The following is a 23,709-nucleotide window of genomic DNA, read 5'->3' on the forward strand; positions in this document are numbered from 1 at the left end:
GTGACGAGAAAGGGGTTACTAGTATTCTCTACCTCTCTGTCTTAGATGATGATTGGCACTAGTTGTAAGCACTTTAGTTTGAAGGGTCCATCGTGTGCGCAGTAGTTTACCGAAACGAACACCCTTATCTCTGCGTAGGAGAGGCGGTCCATAAACCCTGGAATGACTAGAAATATGCAGTAAACTATCCATTCTATTCAGGATATTCTAGCCGAGAAAGTCGTATCTAATGGTGCCGCGGCGGGAGTGTCAGGCTACTTTGGCATGTGTACCCCGTACATGTATACGGAATGCGGTAAGGCACCACCAAAGGTCACATCAAACAAAGCGACAAAGAATAGCATTGTGACACTGCAATGGACTGCGAAACGCATTGACCCATAAAAAAAAAAAAAAGGCTGTGTTGACTGCGCCAGCAAAGAGCCTCATGGCCCACAGCCTCATTGGGCAAACACCGACAATCCTCGTATTGTGCCGTGATCAACAACAAGGCAGACTGACTTGGCTTGGCGGTTGCGATAGCCACAAAGATGGATATAAAGATGGTGTCTCTTCTGCGGTTTGAGACAGACAGAAACCATCCTTCTGCAAGAAAACTACTACTCTAATCATCCATCTACTCAATACTCCACTCCACTCCGAGTATACATATATACACTATGTCTGACAAGCATAACGAGGGTATGAACATCTTCCCCTTCCTCTTCCTATTCAAACGACACAAGCTGATCAAACTAGTCCCCGCGCCCGCATACCGCGAGACCGAAATGCCCCAGGCAATGCCGTCAACCCCCATGATCATCGAGCCGGACCACGCATACGTCCAGCCCCAGCAGGACCAAACACACATCCAACCAGACCACGCCTACGCCCAACCAACACAAACGCCCATCCACACACAACAACTACCACGCCAAAAAGCCGTCAAGTCCCAATATCCAACAGCCACGCCTTTCCACGCGCTCCAGAGTTCGCCCGCGCCGGTTGACTGCCCGGCATGCGGCCAGCGCGAGATGACACAGGTTGTCATGGAGTCGGGAAACACAACACACGCATGGGCGGCAATTCTCTGCTTCTGTTGCTGTCTGGGATGTCTGCCGTACTTGGCTTCGTCGCTTAAGGACGTGAATCATCATTGTGCCAAGTGTGGCGTGCTGTTGGCGACATGGCATAACAGTGGGAAGGTTGAGGTTGTGCATGGTCGGCAGCGTCGGGCGCAGGCGAAGGAGAAGAAGTGATCGAGCTGTTTTCTTTCAAATTTGTTTGTTTGTTTTTTGGTTGATGATACCATATTGTGTTATTTTCGGAGTTGGATATCGGTTTGGATATCAGAATAATACATTGCATTTGTGAGCATCAATCTGTTCTTCGATAGACCCGTAGTCCGATGCCGGTACTCAACTTCAGATTCAAGCGGTCGCATTGTTCGCACTCGTGTCGCGTATCTTCGTCTTCGAGGGAGGACTCCGTATTAGTTTGCTGCGTTCACTCCGTAACCTGAATTTCCTGTTGGCGACATTGTTGACAGATGCATTTCCTACCTTTTTCCCGATCGGAGTAGCGTCCACAGTTGGCCAATCAGAGCAATTCCGGGGATAACCTGATCTATACAATTGGAAAGTGCTAACTGTGACATGCTATGGTATTGGACATTGGCAGATTATGGATATTCGATAAACACATTACCGTTTTCGGAATCGGTGCGGACACATCCAGCATCTTCCCGGTTGACGACGGACTACGATGTAAATTGACTCTCGGCATATTCTCACCAAATCCCCGGTGTTAGTACCAGTGCTGCTTCCTTGACATCCCGGCCATAGTAGGGAATCGTGGTTATGAGCTCCGAAGAACCCGAATCCAACATCACCTTGGTCCTGACGTCAAGACTTTACTTCTAATGGATGCTTCAGATCTGAAGAAGGTTGTCAGTACAGTTGAAAGGAATAATCGGCGCTTTTGTACAATGGACAAGTTGAATCCTGGCCGATATCGAAATAATACGCCAAACAATGCACCAGCTCATTCGATGTCGAACAAGCATTCGACCATGGATGTTACCCAGTGGTGACGCACCGGTCCGCTTCAGGAGATACCTTTAGGCTCTCTGGGTTGTAGCTTAGCTTTTTCTACTGGCTACTTTGTAAATGCATCAAGATCGTATGTTTGGAGCTATGTTTATTGTACGACAGTATGCCAATTATATCGAAATCCTTGTTATACCAATGATGGCCGTAGTAAGATAGCCGAGCTAAGAGCCAATACTCATTACTCGTTATTTTCAGATCACATAGCCTTGCTCAGGAACTGTATCACGTTGCAACCAATCTCCTCGACGTCATCCATCCCAGCCCGATTGCGCTGCTCTGTAGTCACTCACTTTCCGCGGCTCCCGAAGGCTTCATAGTCATCGGCCTGTCTGTCTGCATCTTGCTTGTGCATGCGTCTTCTTGTGTTCAATTGCTGTCCAATTGTGCATCAGTCCTTCTTTCCTTTTCTACATCCACCGTCTGTCTGGATAGCGAGGTTAGAGGCCCGTGAGGTTGATACAGACAATATATCAAGGTAAGCCATCCTCGCACTTGCACATATACCGCAGCTAGCCAACGAAACAGATGCCCGCCCTCCCGATCGAAGACATCTCCTCCGTATCCTCCGAAATCTTCCACAGCGTCGTCAAGCGCGGCAATTGGGCTAGCAGAAACCCCGGTCCCATCCTTGTCTTCTGCATCGTCTTCGTCGTCGGCATGGGTATCGCGCTTCTCGTTGTCTATCGATTCATCATGTCTAAGAAGGCGGCCAGGCAGGCGTATGAGGTGGAGTAATGGCATAGCATTGTGCCATTTGTGGCTTAGAAAGGGGGTTATCTGCCGGAGTCGGGGATATAGTTATGGGATACTATATTTACTTTAATGTCTTATTATTTTGCGTCGTTTGGACGGCTTATGAGGATGAACTCAATACCCACTCCTGTTCTTTGGTTTCGGACAGCAGCGTGATGATAATGTTGGCTGGAGCTCTTTTGAGTTGATTCTATATAATGACACCTGGGATATCAACTGGCGCACTGGGACTTCTATTTTAGCAATTCGAACATAATCTTGTGGGTATTGATGCACACTATTCCATTCATAGTGTGATTTCCTTTTTCGGAACAGTAGCTTAAGGCATGGTTTCCCGTATCCGGAAAACAGTCACACGTCATCCTAACTCCAGCCAATTAAGACCCATCGCATTCTCATAATGATGATGCAGCGATCAGCCATCCCCGACACAGCAACCCATAATAGCTTCATTATACCACCAAAAACATTAAACATGATCGTCCTCCTAGCCTCCCTCCTAACCTCCGTCCTCGCAACCCTCTACTTCACCCACCGCTCCCTCCGCTTAACCCTTCACGCTCACCATGAACGCACTCTCCCTCCCTCAACTTCAACCCGCATAACCTCGCTCCCGGCAGATCTCACCCACTCTCCCGAGAAATACAGCATCTTCTATGATCAAGCCTCGCGACCAGTGCCCAGGAGACTCCTCCCGGACATTCCGCTCCCGGAACTACTAACCGCACTCCTCCGCCGGAACATGACAGCCTTCTCACATTTCCCGCAGGCGTGGCTATTACGCCTGAACTGTCCCACGGAGAGGGGAAGTTTCTGTAGTAGTTATATTCAGAAACTAGAATTCGGACAGGGAGAGTGCGTCTGTGGCGTTTACCGTGTTGCTGCGCGGGAGGACGATCGGGTGGAGTTGGAGATGAGTCGTGGGAATGTGGCTGGGCGGTTAGTTATTGGGTACGTTGTTGGTAAAGACCGGGAGACGGTGACGTTCTCGAATGAGACGGTTATGTGGTGTAGAAGGGATGAAGGGAAGCTTCCGTTAGAGAACAGGGTTGTGCGATTCTTTCATGAGATGACGGCTTGGTGGTTGATGGATTCGGGGGTTTGTTATCTTATGGATATGGATGGCAGTGAGGGCGAGGAAAAGTTAGCTTTTGGAAAGAATGGCTAGTGATTTTCGTTATTAGGGATGTTCATTGTTCGCTGACGGGATGTACCGTGATTCCTTTGATGCCGTCGGGAATGACAAGGTCACGAATGAGACAAGGACGGATTATATCAGAAGTATTCCGCTTATTTTCTTTGTTAGTACAAGAATATTGTCTCTTTCAGTTCTGCCAGTGCAGTTCTTTCATCTTCAGATAGACCATGTATGAACGTAAAGTATATAAGGTCGCTTCCAGCACACATTTCTCTATCTACAGTCTCTTGTTCGACCCTCCTAAGGAAGGATTCTATATATAACAAATCTCGAGGATCAAAATGTGCAACTATACCTACCACCACGACCCTAACTGCGGTCACATAGCCTCCTTCAACATCGACACCTGCACCGCATTCACCTCGTCCCTGCGCATGGCAGAGTCAGACTCAGACCAGCAGCCTACCTCCTGCACCAAGGCAGTCCACAGCCATGACCTCGTCAGTCCGACCAGCCCCTCTCTCTGCTTTCAATGCGAGCAGGAGTGGATGGAGCGTGCGAAAAAAAGAGTTAAGGTTATGGCGCTGGGAGAAACGCTCCCGGATGAATACGACGAAGAGCAGCCGGATTTCGTCCAGCTAGACGGACTGGATTGTCCTCCGAAGGTGGGGATGACTTTTACATTTTCCGCACTGAAAGATAAAGAAAAGAAGAAGCTAATCGGGAGCATTACCATGGGCGACGATATACAGTACGATAATGAGACCGATATGTTCATCGACGCTGGTGTCGATTATTTTATCAGTGGAAACGACAATGGCCACGAGAGCCACTACGAAGATGCCAATGAATATGACGCAGGCGAAGATGAAGACGGTGAGTCTTGTCCGACAAACTCTCCCTTCGCAAGTCAGGGCTCTAGTTTCTTTGAAGAGAGACAGTACTTAGATTTTGACTTCGATTACAAATTTTCACCTACACCTGAGGAATACGTCCATGTCAGCGCCGTCGATGACGAAAGTAGCAGCGACGATGATATCGAACTCGTCTACCTCGACTACCCCAATGCGACCCCATACCATGGGAAGCTCCCCCACGAGCTCGATTCCAGTTCGGACAGTTTCCAAAATGTCGAATACTTCAACCTAAGCCCTACATCCAGCTACTCGGAGACATCCTTCTTGGACGTCTGGGACGAAGCGAACATGCTGCAATCAAAGTCTCCGCGTAGTCCGCGGACAAGGGAGTTTAAGGAATTTGAGAAGAGTGTCGGTGACGCGGCTCCGTCGGCTACAGGGTTTCTGGGTAGGGTTTATAATAGGCTGCCGGAGATTCTTTCGAGGGTTACTGTGATTGGGAGGTGAGTTTATTTTATATTATATACGGCTTATATAAGTGCTTACTTAAGTAGGATTAATAGTAATTTTGGACGGTGAATTATGGTATATGGACCGGAATAGTTTATTTGGTTTGGATGAATTTGGTTTGCTGTTTTATGTGCTGATGTTTGAACGTTTTTGTTGTCGGGATGCAAGGTTTTTACAGTCTGATTACATTAAGAGGATGATTTATTGCTGCTATTATATAGACCGCATATGTTTGCCGCATATATTTTGATCGTTTAGTAAATAGAAAAACCACACCATGAAGATTCCCAAAGCCTCGAATACTATAAAGATAGCGTATAGCACTTGCAGGAAATCCGAAGGCACATGGGCCGTACAGACCCTATTACGACTCTGAAACAGAACAATAATATCTTCCCTCTGGCGACAGCTAAGTATCAAAGACCTTGGCAAGAATAGAGAGCGAATAGGTCACGCCAGCCGACAGCTTCGAAGTCCAGGTGTTGCTTGAGGTGTCATTCTTGCAGCAATAACACTTAACTGTGCCCGAGGGGGGATCACGTCAGGGAACACATCACAGTAAGCTATTTACTATAAAAAAATAAATGCTTTGTTGGGTCGCTACCACCATCCTCTCATAATTGCTGTACATTCGTTCTTCTCTAGGTCCCGCTATTGGCATATACCACGAAAGCGCCGAGCACCGGCAGCGACATCTATTGTCACTGTCACCATCTCAAACGCTGCTACGCGGTATTTGCTATGAGTGCGTTTACACGCTGAACTAGCATCTGGTGGGCATCCTTATCCATAATTCGAATGCCGTCTTTGCACCTCGTTCGACATTCTGTGACAGATATCAGCAGGTGGAAGCCTTAACACCTCCGCCGTTTCTTGTTTCTGGATGGTCGATCATCTAGGTGACGAGATTTTATTCTTTTGACACATGTTGGCCGACTTCAGACTCGCGTCATGTTCATAGTCACCACGATAGCGTTTTTGAAGAATGTGCTATTTGTGCGTGGTGAACTCCCATGTAATGAGCTTTGGCGTGTTTGAAGATATGTTGTGACAAGCATGCTAATTAGTGTAGCTGGTTTGTATCGGAGTAAGTAACCCCCTGATATGTTCAACAAAATCGCGCACATCTTCAGCTGACTTTCGAACTGTAGCTTGGGTTCAGGGCAAAAGAGCCGTATACTATCCCGCAGTGATATGTCGCGGCGGTAGTCGCGATAAAGAGTCATTAAGCTAGTATCTATAGTGCTCTAGATTGTGTATACACCTGTTTGCACTGGCACGTGTTCATATAGCGGCAGCGGTCTATCTGAAATGTCAGCATAATACCCAGCCAAGTTCGTAGCAATCAATACGTACCAAGTTTATCAGCCAGAATTCATCAACTATTCTCAGTGCACTGCCCAATCCGGTTTCATCTCAGGGGGTTGATGGTTTCTTCATCCCAACAACTAGACATGATGGTGTGATCCGTTTTCCCTAGTAAGCCTAAGCTACTTTCTGGCAAACAGCGAAACAGCGGACGCAGACGCAACGCAGGCGCGCGGCACATTAATCCCGGAACGTAAGGAAAAATGAAAAGCCATTTGTAAGGAAGATGGACGCTTGTATATCCTCTTAGCTTCGACGAACGCTGTTTGATTGCGGAGTTGGAAGCATGGCTGTTGGCGCAATCCATATAGTTTTTTGAAAGATGGGTTAAACTCTATGTCATGAACCATTTTTGCTATTTGTTGTGCTGATACCTAGCAGCTCCCATGCGCAGATAGAACCACCTGGTCAAGCTTGTCACCATTCAATGCAAACATTCAATGCTTAGAGTGCTTGGAGTTCGATTTGGCGGCGGTTCTTTGACCATTTCCAAATGATAGAGATGCAATTGTAAAGAACAAGGTTCCTTACGCCTCCTATACATGGGCTTGCGTTAATGGGATAGTCCCCGGCAAATCCCAGCAGGAACGGTAGGAGCCGTTATTGTACTCCCCAGACCACCCAACACACAATGCTGAAATGGAAATCAAGACCTTCAACACTACATGTTGAGCACTCTTCCCCGGTTGGAGTAGTGGCCGGGATCCCTTCCCGCAACTGGGCCCCAATCACCAGCTGTGATGGTATTTTGTCGTAGAATAAGACAAAACAGACAGACAGGTTGAAAAAAAAAGCTAGCGACGATCTCGGGAACAGCCCGTGCAGCCAGTTCAGGATGAAAAAGGCATCCTCGACGAACGTCTGGCTTGGTCGTTGCCATGCCACAAACTGAGTACCAAACCATCAGCGAACGCTCATCCTGCATATATAACATCAATTAGGAGCCACGCAAACCGTCTCGATAGATTCAGCGTCGCGTAACTAACCATTCCGTAAACAGAAACACTTTCGCGGGGCCTTGTGTACCTGGCATATCTTGCCAGTTTGTGGTGCTCAGGACTCTCAGCACCTGGAAATATCAGCTTTCTCAGTCGCAAATAAACAAAACAGAGACGTAGACATACAAATTCTGGGGTTTGCCATCGCTGGGCACAACCTAGGGACGGCCGGTTCAATGTTGGATTGCATTCAATGATTTCTCTAGGTTTCCGTTGGAGACCTATATCGTCATTTGATAGAATATCAAGTCAGATGAAGTCAGTTTGAGAAAAATAGGTTTGAAATCCTTCTTGATCATTGTAGTGTAGTATATAAGGCAGTATATAAGAATGAGTAGTATATAGGTGATGGCGACGGCGATGGCGACGGCGGCAGAGATAAGATGATGATGACAGCAAGAGTAGTAAAGCTGAAAACAGACAACTGCAAACAAAAGCCCTACCATGAGCCATTTCTTTCCCTGCTCAGACAGTGAATGCCATCATACCCCACAAGCATCTAACATCCCGCATCTATACATTCGGAACCCTCCCGAACCCACTCGGACATCTTTGCGACCCGGCAATTTGCATACTCCCCATAAATACCCCGACTTGTTCATATTCAACAAACGAAAAGAAAACACTTCCCAACATACCAAACTTATATCGCAAATACAACCTCAATCAATTCCGCGAAAGAAAGAAAATGCCCAAGCAAACAATCGGCTTTGTCGGCCTCGGCGCCATGGGCTACGGCATGGCCACCCACCTCGTCAAAACAGGCTACAAAGTCCACGGCTATGATGTTTTCCCAGCATCTGTTGAGCGGTTCGCTGCTGCGGGAGGGATCCCTGCGTCGTCGCTGCGGGAGTCTGCTGAGGATAAGCAGTTTTATATTTGTATGGTTGCGAGTGCGCCGCAGGCGCAGGAGGTTTTGTTTGGGGAGAGCGGGATTGTGCAGTGTATGTTTCTTTCTCTTTTCTCTGTTTTATGTGTTGTTGGCTTGCATGCGCGTGCAATTGATGGGGTTGCTTGCTCACAGAGACAGACCTCCCCCAAAATGCAACGCTGATAATCACCTCCACCGTGCCGGCGTACTACGTCCAATCCGTCGCCAATGAGCTCGTTTCCCGCAATCGCAGCGATATCCTCCTCGTCGACTCCCCTGTCTCAGGCGGCACATTCCGCGCAGCCGCCGGAACCCTCTCCCTAATGTCCGGCGGCAGCGAAGAAGCCATCTCCTCCGCACGTGAAATCCTACAAGACCTCTCCGATGAAAACAAACTGTACCTAGTCCCCGGCGGCGTCGGCGCGGGGAGTAACATGAAGATGCTGCACCAGGTTCTCGCAGCGATCCATATCCTGGCCGCAAGCGAGGTTATCGGGTTTGCGGCGCGTCTTGGGCTCAATGCTAGACAGACCGAGGAGAGGATTAGGAGTGGGAAGGGGTGGACGTGGATGTTGGAGAATCGGTTTGAGAGGATGGTGGCTGAGGATTGGAATCCGGGGGCGAGTGCGTTGACGATTATTTTGAAGGATGCTGTATGTGTCCCTGAATCGGGATTGCGATGTGGGGTGCTAATTGGTGCAGGGAATCATCACAACATCCGCCAGACAAGCAAACTTCCCAACCCCCCTCTCCTCAACCGCAGAACAAATCTACCTCGCCGCACTATCCCAAGGCTACGCCTCCAAAGACGACTCGGCCATGGTCCGCCAGTACTTCCCGACTCCCATCGCGGACGTTGCCTCCCCCGCCGATATCGACACCGAATCAGCCTTTCAGCTTGTCCTTGACCTCTCATTAGGAATCAACCTCGTCGCCGCCGCAGAAGCAATCGGCTTCGCCCTCCACCTCCAAACCGACTTCCCACAGTTCTATGATCTAGTCAGCAACGCCGCCGGCGGGAGTCGCGTGTTTAACGAGCATGCGAACGAGATGAGAGATGGACTGGGTGAGAAGGGGACGACGGGGGAGACACTGGACGAGGCTATTGCTAGACTAGAGAAGGTTGTGCAGAAGGCGAGGGATATGCATGTGCCGTTGCATCTGGGGAATGCAGCGTTGAGTGTGTTGTTATTGGCGCGGAGGAGGGTGGATGGGGGGGTTCCGAGCACGGGTGTTGTTCGGGTGTTTTCGTAGTCTGGGGTGGATAGTGGGGATTGCCTGATTGGGAAGATTGTTGGTTATGTCAGTCGGAGGATGTCCGGCGGGGGTTTCGGCTCGAAGGCCGATGCGACATATTCCATAGTATAGTATAAAGACCGTCCGAACATAGGTCAATAGCATTGATTACCATTCCATGCCATTCAGTCCAACTCAACTGTCCATTCAAGTACCTGGAAAGCCACCAATATGCCCAACCCCCGCGCCATCCTCGACCATGCCCACACGCATCACTACGGCGTCCCCGCCATGTGCTGCTATAACCTCGAGGGCATCCTCGCGACAGTCCGCGCCGCCGAAGCCAAGCGCTCGCCCGCAATGATCCTTCTTTTCCCTTGGGCCGTCCACTACGCCAACGGCCTGCTCGTGCATGCAGCCGCCGAAGCCGCGTCCGCCGCATCGGTCCCTATCGCCGTGCACATGGACCACGCGCAGACGCCAGAGATCATCCGTCGCGCTGCGGATATCGGCGGGTTTGATGGGATTATGGTGGACATGTCGCATTATGAGAAGGAAGAGAATCTGAAGTTGACGAGGGAGTTGGTTGCATATTGTCATGAGAGGGGGATTGCGACGGAGGCAGAGCCGGGGAGGATTGAGGGGGGCGAAGACGGTGTCGCAGACACTGCAGACCTAGAGGGGATGCTCACCACCCCCGAAGAGAGTGAGGAGTTCGTTGCAACGGGGATTGACTGGCTTGCGCCTGCCTTTGGCAATGTGCATGGTGAATACGGCCCCCGGGGGATTCAGCTGGAGTACGACAGACTCCTTTCGATCCGGGACAAGGTTGGGGATCGGGTGCGGTTGGTTCTGCACGGTGCAGACCCGTTTGACAAGGAGATCTTCCAGAAGTGCATTGAGTGTGGAGTGAGCAAGATCAATATCAACAAGGTGTTGAATAATGAGTTTGTGAGGGTTTGGGGAGAGAAGGCTGGCAAGGCGCCGTTGACGAGTGTCATCGAGGAGGCGACGGATGCTATGCAGAAGGCTGTTGAGAGGTGTATGGACATGCTGGGGTCGACGGGGCGTTACTGATGTTTATTCGTGTTGTTGTTCTGTATAGAGTAGGTTCGCTTAAATACATAGCAGATCCAAGGTCTCACCGTCCCAGTAACCTGTACTCTGTGGACCTACCCAAGTCCAGCATATTAAGATATTATAATGCACGGTAACTAGAAACAAAAAAGAAAGAGCAAAAAGTGGACTATGTGGGAATCGAACCCACGACCTCCCGCATGCGAAGCGGGCGCACTACCACTGTGCTAACAGCCCTGATTATGTAACATTGCTTACTTAGTGCCTTATCAGGCATAAACCGGGTAGATGCCGGTTACTGCCGTCTCCATACTCCGACCCCGGATTTGACACTCCGTACAGCAAAAGAAAACATGAACAATCCATTTACACTATAGAAACATGCAACACCGTCCAGCACGGGAATCAAAATACATGAAATTAAAGAAACCGACGAAAAAAATGCAGTAGAATCACATATGAGAAGGAAAGTCAGGTATAACGCATTTTATCCTTTTATCATCGCCTCCTCGTCTATGGCGCGGCAAGCTCCTTCTTGATCTGAGCAATCGCTAGAGCCGGGTTCAGACCCTTGGGGCAGGTCCGCGAGCAGTTGAGAATCGTGTGGCAACGGTACACACTCATGCTGTTGTCCAGAGCGGCCTTGCGCTCGGCCTTGCGCTCGTCACGCGAGTCGGCCAACCATCGGTACGATTGGAGGAGAATGGCGGGTCCGAGGTACTCCTCGCTGTTCCACCAGTACGAGGGACACGAGGTCGAGCAGCAGGCACACAGGATGCATTCGTAGAGACCGTCCAGCTTCTTCCGGTCGTTGGGGCTTTGGCGGTACTCGAGGCCCTGTAATTCAATTAGAACACGGCCTTTGTCAAGTTATCGGACATAAATGACTTACATCCTCAGTAGGAGTGTCGCGCTGCAAGTACGGCTTGATCGACTTGTACTGCTTGTAGAAGTGGGTCAAGTCAGGGACCAAGTCCTTGACCACGTACATGTGTGGCAATGGGTAGATGCGCGACTGCTGAGTGGTTTCGGTAGGAATGCGGCCTGCAAGATTAGCCTCCTTTTCGCTCCCAGTAAACCAAGGGACATACATAAGCAAGCAAGAGTGTTGACACCATCAATGTTCATGGCGCAACTTCCACAAATACCCTCTCTGCAACTTCTCCGGAAAGTCAAAGTCGGGTCGAGTTCGTTCTTGATACGGATAAGTGCATCCAGCATCATGGGCCCGGTCTTGTTCAGATCCAACTGGTAGCTCTGCATCTGGGGCTTCTCGGTGGGCTGGTCCGGGTTCCAGCGGTAGACGTGGAAGGTCTTCATGCGAGCATCGTCGGAGGGCTTGGGCTCTGCAACATCGGAGGTCTGGGTCTCGGGGATGGTCTTGGGGTTGGCATATCCGGTGGCAGTGGTCGGGTTATCTCTCTCGACAGTCGCGTAGGAACGAGCAAAAACGGCGGGACGGAAGAGGGGCCTCGACGAGGCGAAGAGGCGCGAAGTCGTGCGAAGGGCAGCCATGGCGGAGGATGAAGTCACGGGGGGGATGCGATTGCGATTGCGGTAGACAAGATGCTTCTCCTCAGACAGAGTATAGTATAGAGACAAACAGCCAGCACAAGGCCTATACAGAACAACACGAATGATCAATTGACGACGAGAAAAGCAGAGGCAACGCTAACCTCGGGCAGACGGTCGGTTATCGGCTGACTCAGCACTGGGCGGCCAATCACGGTATGGCTAATTGAAAGCGTCGGGGACTCACGGCAATCGACTGTCGGGTTCTACTCCTACTCTAACGGGGTTGAGTTCACTACACTACTACCAATTGTATTTAAGAAGGGCTAAAGTCTCCTTGTTCTCTCTATCTATCTCCCTTACGCCTGGTACCCGGAACTCGATCCCGATGACTTCACGTGATTATGCCTGAGGCATAAGTGGCAATGCGTTCATCCGGTGTCATCTAGGCTATAAGGGGTAAGTAACCCGACTTGATCCATTTACAATGAGTTGCAGATATGGCTTCAGTACGCTGGGCTTGTACGTTACATGAAGGGCATGGTGAATTGCCAAGACCTGCTTGCATGTCTTCATAGTATTGGATGCCTGCTGTCTCCCAGATCACCGGGTGGTGTTCGGCTATTGGGAAGTATGGTAAAGCGTATTATCTCACTCAAAAGCCTCACGCAGCAAGACGCGAAGCCCCAATAGCTGCGTCAGGTCGATCTCCATGGTGATGCTCCCGGTTCTGGTAGCTTTTTTTCTTGTTGCGCTGTCGATCTCGCTCTATTGACCCAGGCGTGCGTTGACAGCGATGCCCCTTTGCATGCATGTTTCATGAACCACATACACTCCCTGGCGAAGCCACTCCTTACTGGGAGTGTATCTGAATGAATGGTGTTTTCTTCCGTATTTTGACGAACATGTTGGGTTGATCGGATTAGCATTGCGCATTTCTGGATAATTCATTTCATAGCACCTATAAAATATAACGCCAGGGAAAGAAACCTTGCACTGGTTGTGATACCAGATTATATCCAGGTTTTTCTTCGGGCCCAGCCAAGAAGCACCAGGTGACACCTCTCCCTGTCCTGGAAAGTCCGACTGTTGTCTCTTTCCAGTTAATGGCGTTGATAGATTCCTGCTCTTCGAATTTCCTCCCTGTATCGATATGGGAGGCGACATGGTTCGCCGTCTAGAATACACGGCTGGATACTATCCTTCTGGTCGAAGACCAATCCAATAGATTGAATATGCGCCTCCTGGTGCCAATGGCCAAATTACGCGGCTGTCGAAAATAGCATATTGTCCAGGTCGTAGTCCCTGTTGTCTCAGGGAAATGTATTCATAATGATTTGGAGGAAAGCCGTATCTCAACTAGTAGGTGCAAATAGCGGGCAACTTGCCCTAAGACACAGCGTTGGCTCGTCTCGGCGTACCGTTGAAAATGCCCGCTTTCTGTAAAATTGATAGCCCTCTCAAGGATATTCTGTCTGCTTTCTATCCCCTTAGACAGCAGAAACAGTCAAATTGACTGAGCCCTTAGTCTGGCATAGTTGCCTCGTGATCAGGGAGGGTTCTTGTGCTCCTTCAAGTGGACTTCCATGGGAGAAGAGTTCCTACATGACTGCCTCATTGTCAGGCTGCTATAACATATCGTCTTTTTGCCAGAGGTGACACAGACACCACTCGGGTGGTTGTATTGCACTCTCCGAAAGGCCTGCGTGTATTATTTTTTCAGTTGGTAGTGTTCATTAAAACTCTCGTCTTTGCTAGGCCATTTCCCCGTGTGTATGCGTGTATCACCCCATTTTCTTTGCTGAAACCGACCTTCCGCGATCTTCTCAAACTTGGTCCCCCAACTTATAGACTCGCCAAGTGAACTTCTCCAATCCGAATGCAAACGATGTCCGACACGCGGCCATATATCATATATCTTTGTCATCACGGCCTTGTATCCGCTAAAACATCACCATAACTGAATAGCGCCAGTGGACATGTTCGACCATTATTATCTATCGGCTTTGGACATAAATTTTGTCGCCGCTCGACTTCAGCGCTTATTTTCGAGGTCAATTACCATAGCGTTCCGAAAGCTTGATCAAGATTTCTCCAGTCGGTCCACCTCTCAAAAGAGTTCTATAATACCAACTTGCGCTTGGAAGATATTGTCATATATTACCTCCCAAGCCCGGCTATCTAGGTACTCGATGGCCAGCTTTCGATATTCAGAGAAATTATCGATGGCCTGCTAGGCCGGAGCTGACCAGCACCTCATTTCGGAACAGCCAGAGTATGATATAATGATGTATGTTTTAATCTCAATGGTTTGGAGAAAAATGTCGACGACAACGATTCTGGTGTTGGGTTATGGTATCTGGAAGTGAGAGATAGTGGCTATATGTAAAGAGAGCAGAGAAAGAAGATAAGAAATCCCACAGTACTTGCTCTAGGTAGACTGCAGTCAGCAAAGAGCTTAGGTGAATATTTCAAGTAAATGTCACAACCCCTCAACTGAAAAGTAGTAAATCAAATATATAAGCGTCCCAAACCAACTAATTATCACCACATTGGTGTAGCCAGGCAATAAGATATATTTCCTCAGCGAACGGTTTCAGACGTGGATTACTTCGAAGGCTATGTCGGCAAAACCTTTCGCATCCAGAATACCAACCATCCTGGTCCCTAGACTGTGGCGGGAAAGTTACATGAGACCCTCAGCCTCTACACACAATACAAATATGAGGAGCTTAATTGTACCTCCGCTATCTATGGAACATTCGTTTGCACAAAAGCCAATGACTCGGGTGAGGAAGTGATCATGCGAGATTATCCACAACACGTATATCTATACCTTAGTCTCTATGAAAGTTGCTGACAGACCAGGATTCCACACACAGGGTCTGCCTATCAAACACTTGAACAGAGATCTCAGCAAGCCACCCATAAGTTCCCCCACTACGCAAAAGCAGACCTTGATGGTTGAAGCATTTGACCCAGTCACACGGTTGAAGGGCAAGATCAGGAATGGATTTGTCCCCAGTGCCTTTCTGGTGACTCTGTTTAATAGAAAAGGTACCGGGTGTTTTGGTCGAAGCTGTTTACTGGAGCTCTCCGCCGAAGGACGCAGGAAAATCCGTGAAGCATTCAAGTCGGTCTGGTTGTAAGGTCCCCTGCCCCTCTATCATAATTGGATTATGGGTTAACTTTCCTACCATCTAGCGGATTCGTAGAAGCCGGCTTTGTGAACCATGCACTGAACTACGAGTGTCTTTATTGGGATATAAAATAAAAAGCAGAAGGTGTAAGTAGATATCAAGCGTCGTGTGAATGCCTAACACTGATAGGTACTTTACGAATTGGTGCGATTTAGAGCCACCTTAAAAGAAGAGCCTTGTCTGGGCCGAGGTTTGGTATATTCTCTGGGACCTTGCGAAGCCCCCTCGAGGGTATTAGTTTTTGGGGGAGACGAACCTGCACCCAGACACGCCTTCCTAGGGGATATAGCTACGCTACTTTTCGGTCGGATAATTTACTTATTAACGTTTCGTATTTGTTCTTGACCGACATAGGGCGAGAGCTCTCGGAAAGAGAAATTCGAAAAAGTGCCGGACCAAGGAATTCACCACGGTATCTCAAATCATGTCCGGATTGGTCCTTTCCACGATAGGCTCGACTACAACTCATCGGTCATAGTGGACTCCATCTGCTGAATCGTTCTTTTGTGGAGGAGAACTTTGTCAGGAACCGAATACCCTGAAATTTAAGGTCCTTATACAATTCAGACAAACCTCGGTCGTTCTTGAAGGGATTGTGTACAATCATACGACTTCTCTCAAATATTCGACGTTCTCCTTAATATAGAGCATATCAAGCCTCATTTCTCTAATAATCACGAAATGAACAGTGATAGTCACCCATCCACCGGCTCTGATGGGTCATGACTGAGGGTCCGCCACATCTTTTCCAGACTGTTCCGGTTAATTATTCCAGTAAGTGTTCGGGAATCATTCGGTCCACACAACAGCGAACAAAAAATCAGATAACCGTCTCAAAGTGAGATTCAGAGTTTCAATCAGCCCTGTCAGCCGGGGCCACTTGCCCCGTGCTTCTCGGAGGTTTCCTAATCGGGAATCGTGAGACGGCTCGGAGGGACTCAATATAAGATTAATCAATCCAGATTGTTAATCTGCAGCAGCGGCTGTCCCCGAAATCGGTGCTAGCCCAGGTGCTTCTGGGTCTGGATATTATCCGTTTATATCCCGATATTAACCTATATGGCTTGCGTGGGAGAGCTCAAGGTATAAAATGTTCAACGGCCGCTGATCAATACTGCTTAACCATCCATCCATTCTTTTCTTTACTAACTACTCCATTCATTCTTTCGCTCTTCTTTGTTTTATCTCTGTTGACCATGAGATACACCTCCCTCTTCACCGCAGCAGTTGCTGCCTTCACCACCACCACTGCCGCAGTCAGCGTTTCCGGCTCCGCTGAAGGCTTCGCCAAGGGCGTCACCGGTGGTGGTGATGCAACCGCCGTCTACCCCTCCTCCACCGACGAGCTGGTCTCGTACCTGGGTGATGATGAGGCGCGCGTGATCGTGCTTTCCAAGACCTTCGACTTCACCGGCACAGAGGGTACGACTACCGGGACTGGCTGTGCGCCTTGGGGTACCGGCTCGGCTTGCCAGCAGGCGATCAACTCGAATGACTGGTGCACTAACTACCAGCCCGATGCGCAGACTGTTGATGTGAAGTATGATAATGCGGGTACCTTGGGTATCACTGTTGCGTCGGATAAGACTATTTTGGGCGAGGGCTCGAAGGGTATTATTAAGGGTAAGGGATTGCGGATTGTTAGCGGTGCTTCGAACATTATCATTCAGTGAGTCTCTACACTCTCAGTTGAAAGATTTCTCTGACAAGAATAGGAACATCGCTGTGACCGACATCAACCCTCAGTACGTCTGGGGAGGTGACGGTATCACCCTGAACGACTGTGACCTTGTCTGGATCGACCACGTCACCGTATGCCAATTCCCTCCCTAAAGTCACCCAGAATGGAAATTAACAATCGTATAGACTGAGCGCATCGGCCGCCAGCACATCGTCCTCGGCACCGAGAAAGACAACCGCGTCACCATCTCCAACTCCTTCATCAACGGTGAATCTGACTACTCTGCCACCTGCGACGGCTACCACTACTGGGGCATCTACCTCGATGGCAACAACGACTTGGTCACCCTCAAGGGCAACTACATCTACCACACCAGCGGCCGCTCTCCTAAGGTTCAGGGTAACACCGTTCTGCACGCTGTAAGTCACGCTTTCAAGAATAACACATTCGCATTAATATTGACGATGGACAGGTCAACAACTACTGGCACGACAACTCCGGCCACGCCTTCGAGATCGGTGAGGGTGGCTACGTTCTTGCTGAGGGTAACGTCTTCCAGGACATTACTGCCCCCGTCGAAGACCCTGTTGATGGCCAACTCTTCACTTCTCCTGACGCTAGCTCCAACGCTCAGTGCTCGTCGTACCTTGGCCGGGACTGCGAGATCAACGGCTTTGGTAACTCTGGTACCTTCAACCAGGCCGACACTAGCCTGCTGTCTAAGTTCAAGGGTCAGAACATTGCTTCTGCTGATGCTTACTCTAAGGTTGCCTCGAGCGTCACCAGCAACGCTGGTCAGGGACACCTGTAAAAAGGAAAAAAAGGAGGTTTAAAACATTCTGCTGTGCATGTCAGGGGATGTAGCCCTGAAGGCTAGCTGGTGGACTTAGCATAATAGTGCTTCTCTTCTTGTACCTACTTTATTACTCACTTTTGGATCCTTGTTGGTTAAAAGCTAACCTAGCGCATGGTTCAATTAATTGACTTCGAGGATAATTTATACAAAAGTCTTCGTAGAACATGTATTAGCATGGATAGCTGCTAAGCATCTTAACAACGATGCACAGGGAATTAGTTAACACTGATCAATCCTGGTCCAAACGCCGTCGCCTGTGACACCTCGGCTGCATTCGCAAACGGCCCGCCGCTGGTGGTTACCGCTGCGATGGTCAATCCGTTCAAAAGGCGTCTCTCATACGGAAACAATGCCTCAGCCACCACTGTTTCATTGTTGCTAGAGATAATGTTCATCCGCTCGGCGATAGGCATATTCAGCTGGTTTATGTAGGTCATCCACAGTTGTCCTTGCTTACCGCCCTTGGTAGGCTTCCAGGAGACCCGGATGAGTTGCGTTCGCGGACTAGGGGGCGTAAGGATGTTCAGCGGCTGCAAGGTACGCAGAGAAATATCGGCAATGCTTGAACAGTTGCCTGGCACGATGAATCTCTGGACAGCCGAAAAGAGAAAGTCGACATTTCCCATCGTCGGAAATGGCACGCCACTGGCTACCTTGTTTTGGAGAGTGCGGAACCAGCCAGATTGTTGGCCCTTCTGACCGGCTATAGATGTTGCGAAACGGGCCAAGTCGAAGTCACTTCCCATGGCGAACCGCGTGACGATGTCTTGCAGCGCACCCAATTTCAAACTCGTAAATGCCTCCCCCAGTGCAATTGCAGACTTGTAGTCGGACACAGGGAAGCTATAATGACAAGGCTGGACAGTGTTGAGGTTGAAACGACGAAGGCCATTGTTTTCCGCGATCGTCTGCAGTTCCGCTTGCTGCTACTATTAGCACTAATGGTCTTTCTCCAAATTCCAAGCTGGCACATACAGCAAGAAACGTAGTCAGAGACTTGATAACCATGTCACGCTCCTGTGCGTTGGCAACCTGGTAGCCCTGTACGTTGGTGGTGATGTTTCGAAGGAGTTCATCGAAAAAAGCCACTTCGGACAATCCAGTAAACGCCATGAGTTTCAGATTGTTGATACCCTCGCTGCTAATACGCATTGGAGGGGGCGTATTTGGCAACGTGCCACCGGCTCTCATCTGGATCGATTCGATTTGGCTCGGGGACGGATTGGGCAGACTGTCAGGGAGAGGGAAATCGACCTGTTTGGACTCTGTCGAGGCGAGAAAAGCAACGGAAGAAGCTGCCAAAAGGCAAAAGACTGAGTATTTGAGGGAAAACATTCTTGTTGAGATGCAGAAAGAGATATAGTTGTCACTAAGAGTATGTTGATGCAACAGTAGCAGGAGAATACTGTTTGGGATGGATTTAAAAGAGATCGAAGGTGGAGGAGAGAGTAAGAAACAGAGAAGGTGATTAGAAGTAAGCGTTAGTACTTGTCTCGATGGAGAAGGCGCTCCAGCATTTGTGTACAGAAGGTACGACCTCATGGTTTCCTTTTTGGGTAAGAGCAGGCCGCTTTGATGGGAACTTCGGCACCGAACATCATTATGCTTTGCCTGAATTTGCCTGAGTCCAATAAGCTTCTTTCGACTACATTTTATCTTATCGAATTCAAATCAACCACACCAAACTAATCGCACCAAGCCCCCAAACCAACAGCAATTCCATCAAATCGTTCGAATGTCCGTAATGCCTGCCGTGAAACAACTCTTCGAAGTCCTCAAACCAAAGCCCAAGCGCACACGAAGGGAGTCCGAGTCGCAAAACACAAGCCAAACCTCCAATGGCCAGGACGATATCCCAAGAGTGTAACATGTTGAGAATGAAAATAACCTTGGGGGATATGAGCTGGCGAGGATGCGTACTCTTGTCTTGTTGAGACAGTAATCGACGAGGGAGCCACCGATGCGACAATTACATGCCAGGCCAGTAGAGTTAAGGTACTCGTCGAAGTCTTGGAGACAAGCTAAAACCCGAACAGATTCTTGTCTTCATGATACCCCCAGTTCTTCAAAGCTGGCAGCACCGCTTTCTTGATCATCGCCGGAGGTCCACATAAGAGAGCCACAGCCCTCTCGTCCGGCTCAAACGCATACTGATGGAGGATCCTTTCGTCTACATGACCTTTTTCGCCTGGCCAGTCTTTCCCTGGATGAGATAAAACATGGGTGATGCGAAATTGGTCCGAATTATCCCGCGCGAATCGACCAAGCTCTTCACGCAGTAGAATGTCATCCTCGGTCTTATTCGCGTCGATAACTCTGATCTCTGTTCGGTCTCCTTCTGTTAATAAAATCCTGGCGACGAGTTGGTATCCCGGAGTGATCCCTGATCCGCCAAGGACCAGGGTGATACGATCGAAAAAGTAGCTTTTGTTGTCAACGAGGATCTCCCCGTTTCCCTGATATCTAATTTGCCCGGAAGGTCCTTTCACCTCCACCACTTCACCCTCCCGAAGACAATCCAGAATATTCGACATGGTCCCTCCCGGTTGCCCTGGATCAGGGTAGTATGTCTTCACGACCAGATCGAAAGTGCCTTCGTCCTGGCTGGAAAGAATTGGCCAAACGGGTGTATAGGGACGGAAAACCAGTCGGTCTCGGAAATGGAATCCTAGTTGCACATGTTGACCAGTTTCCAGCCCTAGTGTCTTGGATGACGGTGGCAGTTGAAATGTATACCGACTGGTATCTCCTGAAATCTTAATTTTTCGAACCAATCGCACCAATGTCCATCTGCATAGTAGCTATAGGTGAGTCTTGCATTCTTCGGGCAATAGACCACAACGAGACTTACTTATGCCGGCTCAGTGCTACATCCATATCCCTCCTGGCTGATTTGGCCCTTTGTTCGGCTTTTTGCTCGGCCACATGTTGCATAAACTCCTTTACTTTGTCGGTCACCACTCCCAAGGCGCATTCTACCGACACTCGTTAACGATCTACCGCAAACACTACAATATTGGTTCACACCTTGCAATTTCTTCTGAGCAAAATCGTCATGAATGCTCTCAAACATCTCCGTTGTCTCCGAATGAACTCGCCCGGCATGATCGAGGATCGGTGTTATTCCACCAGGGTGCCAACCCAGAACACTGGTGGCATCGTACACTTTATCATTAATCACAACCCAACAGTCCCTTTCGCTTGAATGACTTTCTATTTCCTCGCGGGTGAATTGTTTCTGAGGAGCTGTTGCAGAGCGCTTAGCTTGCTCCATGCGAATCTCTGTAGATGGTCCCATCCATCCACCTTCTCCAGTGCCTGGCTCGCAGGGGTGCCGAAATATCAAGAGCAATTCATTTGTGTCAGGAGCAATGATTACTTGTGGTTTGACCACATACCAGCAATTGTTCATCATCCTGGGGCACTTAGCCTGACTGCACAAAGTGCGACGATGGAAGAACTTACCCTGTCAAATTCCAAGAAGGCGTGTTGGGCTGCGTATTCTTCCCTACATCAAAGCAACGCACGGTAATGCTTTGGGCTTCCAGCATTTGTGGAAGGTCAACATCAATGTGCCAAAACAGCCATGTCCAAATTTTCCTTCCGTGCCGCAGTGGTGCTTCAGGATACTATATGACAAGGTTATTCCTGAAAAAAAAAAAAAAATGCAAATGCTCATCTGATCATCTCACCCGCCGCACACAGTATAGCCAGTTCTCGCCTCCATTCAGACTGATCTCGACACGCTGTACTTCCTGCCCACCTCCATTATATGCAAATCCTTCGATCCGATATGTTTGGTCTTTCTTTACATCGGTGAGCCTTATTGTCTCACCCTGGGCTGGCTTCGCAATAATCGAGTTTAGTGCCTGCTCATTGCAGATGGTACTTGGGTTATGAAACAAAATATCTGCATATTCGGAGTTCGGATCTGTCACAAAGCTGGGAATGACACGATTGTCATATATATGGTAGTAACTGTCATTCTCACGATCTGTCACCCATATATTCGCCAGCCACTTTACACACCGACCTCCGACATATCCAGGGATGATCAGTCGAAGCGGATATCCATGATCAGCTGGCAGGGGGCTGTTATTCATCTCATAAGCGAGCAAGACATCGTTATTCGGGTCCATGGCGTATTCTAGCGGTATACAGGTGGAATACCTCCCTTCACTGAGATCATCTGCGCCTTCGAAATGAACCCAAAGACTCGCACTTGGATAGTCGTCCATTAATGATACAATGTCAGCTTTTAAAAGCACATCCCGCAACAGAACTCCTTTCCAGTATGCACAACTGACAGCTCCGGGACCAAAATTGAAACCCTTGGACCGCCTAATCATATTGAGTTCTTTCCGCCGGTTGCCATCGCAGGCGAGAAGAACTGGAATGTTCACGCTTTCAAATTGGTCCGTCAAGTCATCCATTAGTAGCGCCAAAGATCTACCGGCTGATATCTCGAGTTTATGGTTCGCCCACTCCAAGTTCGGAACTGAGCCATGATTCCGGACATAGTGAAGCCGGTTTGGTGTGATGAGCCCTGCATCAAAAAGCTTTGACAAGTCCGGTTCCGCGTTCAACGGATTTTTGCCAGTAATTCGGATTAAAGTGTCAGGCCGCGCAATCCAATTGTCTGGGCTGAATTGATCCAGCTCATCAATTTGCGTGGATATCAATTCATACCATGCAGGTGAACGGCCTTTTCCATCATTCTGTTTCATCGAGCGTATATGTTCTGCTTCCTCACTCAAATTGCGCAAAAGCGCCTGCTGCTCCAGGGTGTATTCTGGCTTACCCTCGTCTTCTTTCTTCTCCTCCTTGGCCTCGGGCTCCGAGTCATCTTCTTTATTTGTATTCTGCGTTTGCTTTTTCTCATCTACATGTTGGCGCTTTCTCTCATTAATGAGCCAACCTTGTCCCTCTTTGATGAAATTCTCTGTAACGTGCAGGACATATCTCCGGTTTTTCGGATGGACTTCTGGTCGTTTGAATTCGAAGTTCTACAAGAGATGAGGAATGAGGTTAGTTTATCTTTTGCTGCAAGTACGCGCTCGAACTGACCTCTTGCTTGGCAATGAAGTCGCGAACCGTAAGCAGCTTCCCGCCGGCTGCCTTCTCTTTCAGTTCTTCAATCTTCTCCTCGGCCTCTTCTTCAATCTCAAAACGCCAGTCATCTCCGATGTGGGTCAGACCGGGAAATCGGTCATCACTGTCTCGCAGCCCTACTCGGTGACTATGTGTCTTGGTCCATTCCGGCTCATTAAAGATGTCTTTTTTCGATGCTCCGGGTGTCTTCGGCATCCTGCTTTAGAGTGTTGTTGGTTCTTTCAGATGATTTAGATTAGAGAAATTGGTATTTGATCTCAGCGCCTGCCCATGATTCGACTTTGACGCTTCAATTCTGCGGTCTTTTGAAGAGTCTCGATTGCGTTGAAGCTCGGTAAGTCCAAGATAAAGCTTTACTTACGTCGTTCTGTTTGATATTTCTGACGTCATGATCGGTTTTCTAGCAAGCAGTGTTACAGAGTATGTACGGAAACGTGGATTAACGGTGAA

The 23,709-nt window shown here is 48.9% G+C and overlaps 11 protein-coding genes and 1 non-coding gene across 12 annotated transcripts; 7 read left to right on the plus strand and 5 right to left on the minus strand.

Annotated features, from left to right (window-relative positions):
• Positions 1-552: 552 nt before the first annotated feature.
• On the plus strand, positions 553-1,569 carry EURHEDRAFT_50787 (LITAF-like zinc ribbon domain-containing protein). Its single transcript, XM_040785875.1, has 3 exons — positions 553-681; positions 739-800; positions 849-1,569. Exons 1-3 carry the CDS (start codon positions 660-662, stop codon positions 1,236-1,238), a joined length of 474 nt encoding a protein of 157 aa, XP_040639405.1. The 5' UTR covers positions 553-659; the 3' UTR covers positions 1,239-1,569.
• Positions 1,570-2,639: 1,070 nt separating this feature from the next.
• Positions 2,640-2,810, plus strand: EURHEDRAFT_420622 (uncharacterized protein; the record flags this gene model as incomplete). The annotated part of the gene is made up of 1 exon (XM_040783337.1): positions 2,640-2,810. A coding segment is annotated over one exon (171 nt), but the record flags the coding sequence as incomplete, so codon positions are not given.
• A 442-nt stretch (positions 2,811-3,252) lies between these two features.
• Positions 3,253-4,110, plus strand: EURHEDRAFT_411996 (uncharacterized protein). Its single transcript, XM_040781792.1, has one exon. The coding sequence runs from the start codon at positions 3,319-3,321 to the stop codon at positions 4,009-4,011; it is 693 nt and encodes a 230-aa protein (XP_040639407.1). The 5' UTR covers positions 3,253-3,318; the 3' UTR covers positions 4,012-4,110.
• Positions 4,111-4,322: 212 nt separating this feature from the next.
• On the plus strand, positions 4,323-5,417 carry EURHEDRAFT_377291 (uncharacterized protein; the record flags this gene model as incomplete). Its single annotated transcript, XM_040778951.1, has 2 exons — positions 4,323-5,341; positions 5,393-5,417. 2 exons carry the CDS (start codon positions 4,323-4,325, stop codon positions 5,415-5,417), a joined length of 1,044 nt encoding a protein of 347 aa, XP_040639408.1.
• Positions 5,418-7,864: 2,447 nt separating this feature from the next.
• On the minus strand, positions 7,865-8,281 carry EURHEDRAFT_50829 (uncharacterized protein). The gene has a single exon (XM_040785885.1). The coding sequence runs from the start codon at positions 8,158-8,160 to the stop codon at positions 7,936-7,938; it is 225 nt and encodes a 74-aa protein (XP_040639409.1). The 5' UTR covers positions 8,161-8,281; the 3' UTR covers positions 7,865-7,935.
• A 121-nt stretch (positions 8,282-8,402) lies between these two features.
• Positions 8,403-9,839, plus strand: EURHEDRAFT_454881 (putative oxidoreductase; the record flags this gene model as incomplete). The annotated part of the gene is made up of 3 exons (XM_040784235.1): positions 8,403-8,658; positions 8,745-9,238; positions 9,288-9,839. 3 exons carry the CDS (start codon positions 8,403-8,405, stop codon positions 9,837-9,839), a joined length of 1,302 nt encoding a protein of 433 aa, XP_040639410.1.
• Positions 9,840-10,052: 213 nt separating this feature from the next.
• Positions 10,053-10,898, plus strand: EURHEDRAFT_454753 (class II fructose-bisphosphate aldolase; the record flags this gene model as incomplete). Its single annotated transcript, XM_040784222.1, has 1 exon — positions 10,053-10,898. One exon carries the CDS (start codon positions 10,053-10,055, stop codon positions 10,896-10,898), a length of 846 nt encoding a protein of 281 aa, XP_040639411.1.
• A 165-nt stretch (positions 10,899-11,063) lies between these two features.
• On the minus strand, positions 11,064-11,135 carry EURHEDRAFT_t72. The gene has a single exon. It is a non-coding gene; the product is annotated as a tRNA-Ala (tRNA).
• A 150-nt stretch (positions 11,136-11,285) lies between these two features.
• sdh2 (succinate dehydrogenase iron-sulfur protein subunit SDH2) lies at positions 11,286-12,437 on the minus strand. Its single transcript, XM_040781793.1, has 3 exons — positions 11,990-12,437; positions 11,791-11,942; positions 11,286-11,735 (listed from the first exon to the last, which is right to left on the minus strand). Exons 1-3 carry the CDS (start codon positions 12,411-12,413, stop codon positions 11,412-11,414), a joined length of 900 nt encoding a protein of 299 aa, XP_040639412.1. The 5' UTR covers positions 12,414-12,437; the 3' UTR covers positions 11,286-11,411.
• A 4,369-nt stretch (positions 12,438-16,806) lies between these two features.
• EURHEDRAFT_402408 (polysaccharide lyase family 1 protein) lies at positions 16,807-18,102 on the plus strand (the record flags this gene model as incomplete). The annotated part of the gene is made up of 4 exons (XM_040780138.1): positions 16,807-17,279; positions 17,326-17,422; positions 17,477-17,710; positions 17,764-18,102. 4 exons carry the CDS (start codon positions 16,807-16,809, stop codon positions 18,100-18,102), a joined length of 1,143 nt encoding a protein of 380 aa, XP_040639413.1.
• Positions 18,103-18,362: 260 nt separating this feature from the next.
• Positions 18,363-19,689, minus strand: EURHEDRAFT_515112 (putative sexual development protein (LsdA); the record flags this gene model as incomplete). Its single annotated transcript, XM_040786338.1, has 3 exons — positions 18,363-19,070; positions 19,123-19,401; positions 19,636-19,689. The coding sequence occupies 3 exons, from the start codon at positions 19,687-19,689 to the stop codon at positions 18,363-18,365; spliced, it is 1,041 nt and encodes a 346-aa protein (XP_040639414.1).
• A 479-nt stretch (positions 19,690-20,168) lies between these two features.
• EURHEDRAFT_536759 (putative nitrate reductase) lies at positions 20,169-23,573 on the minus strand (the record flags this gene model as incomplete). Its single annotated transcript, XM_040787339.1, has 6 exons — positions 23,215-23,573; positions 21,840-23,153; positions 21,613-21,776; positions 21,175-21,563; positions 20,999-21,122; positions 20,169-20,937 (listed from the first exon to the last, which is right to left on the minus strand). Exons 1-6 carry the CDS (start codon positions 23,452-23,454, stop codon positions 20,169-20,171), a joined length of 3,000 nt encoding a protein of 999 aa, XP_040639415.1. The 5' UTR covers positions 23,455-23,573.
• Positions 23,574-23,709: the final 136 nt, after the last annotated feature.

This window comes from Aspergillus ruber (genome assembly GCF_000600275.1).
Source record: "Aspergillus ruber CBS 135680 unplaced genomic scaffold scaffold00011, whole genome shotgun sequence".
Classification (NCBI taxonomy): domain Eukaryota; kingdom Fungi; phylum Ascomycota; class Eurotiomycetes; order Eurotiales; family Aspergillaceae; genus Aspergillus; species Aspergillus ruber.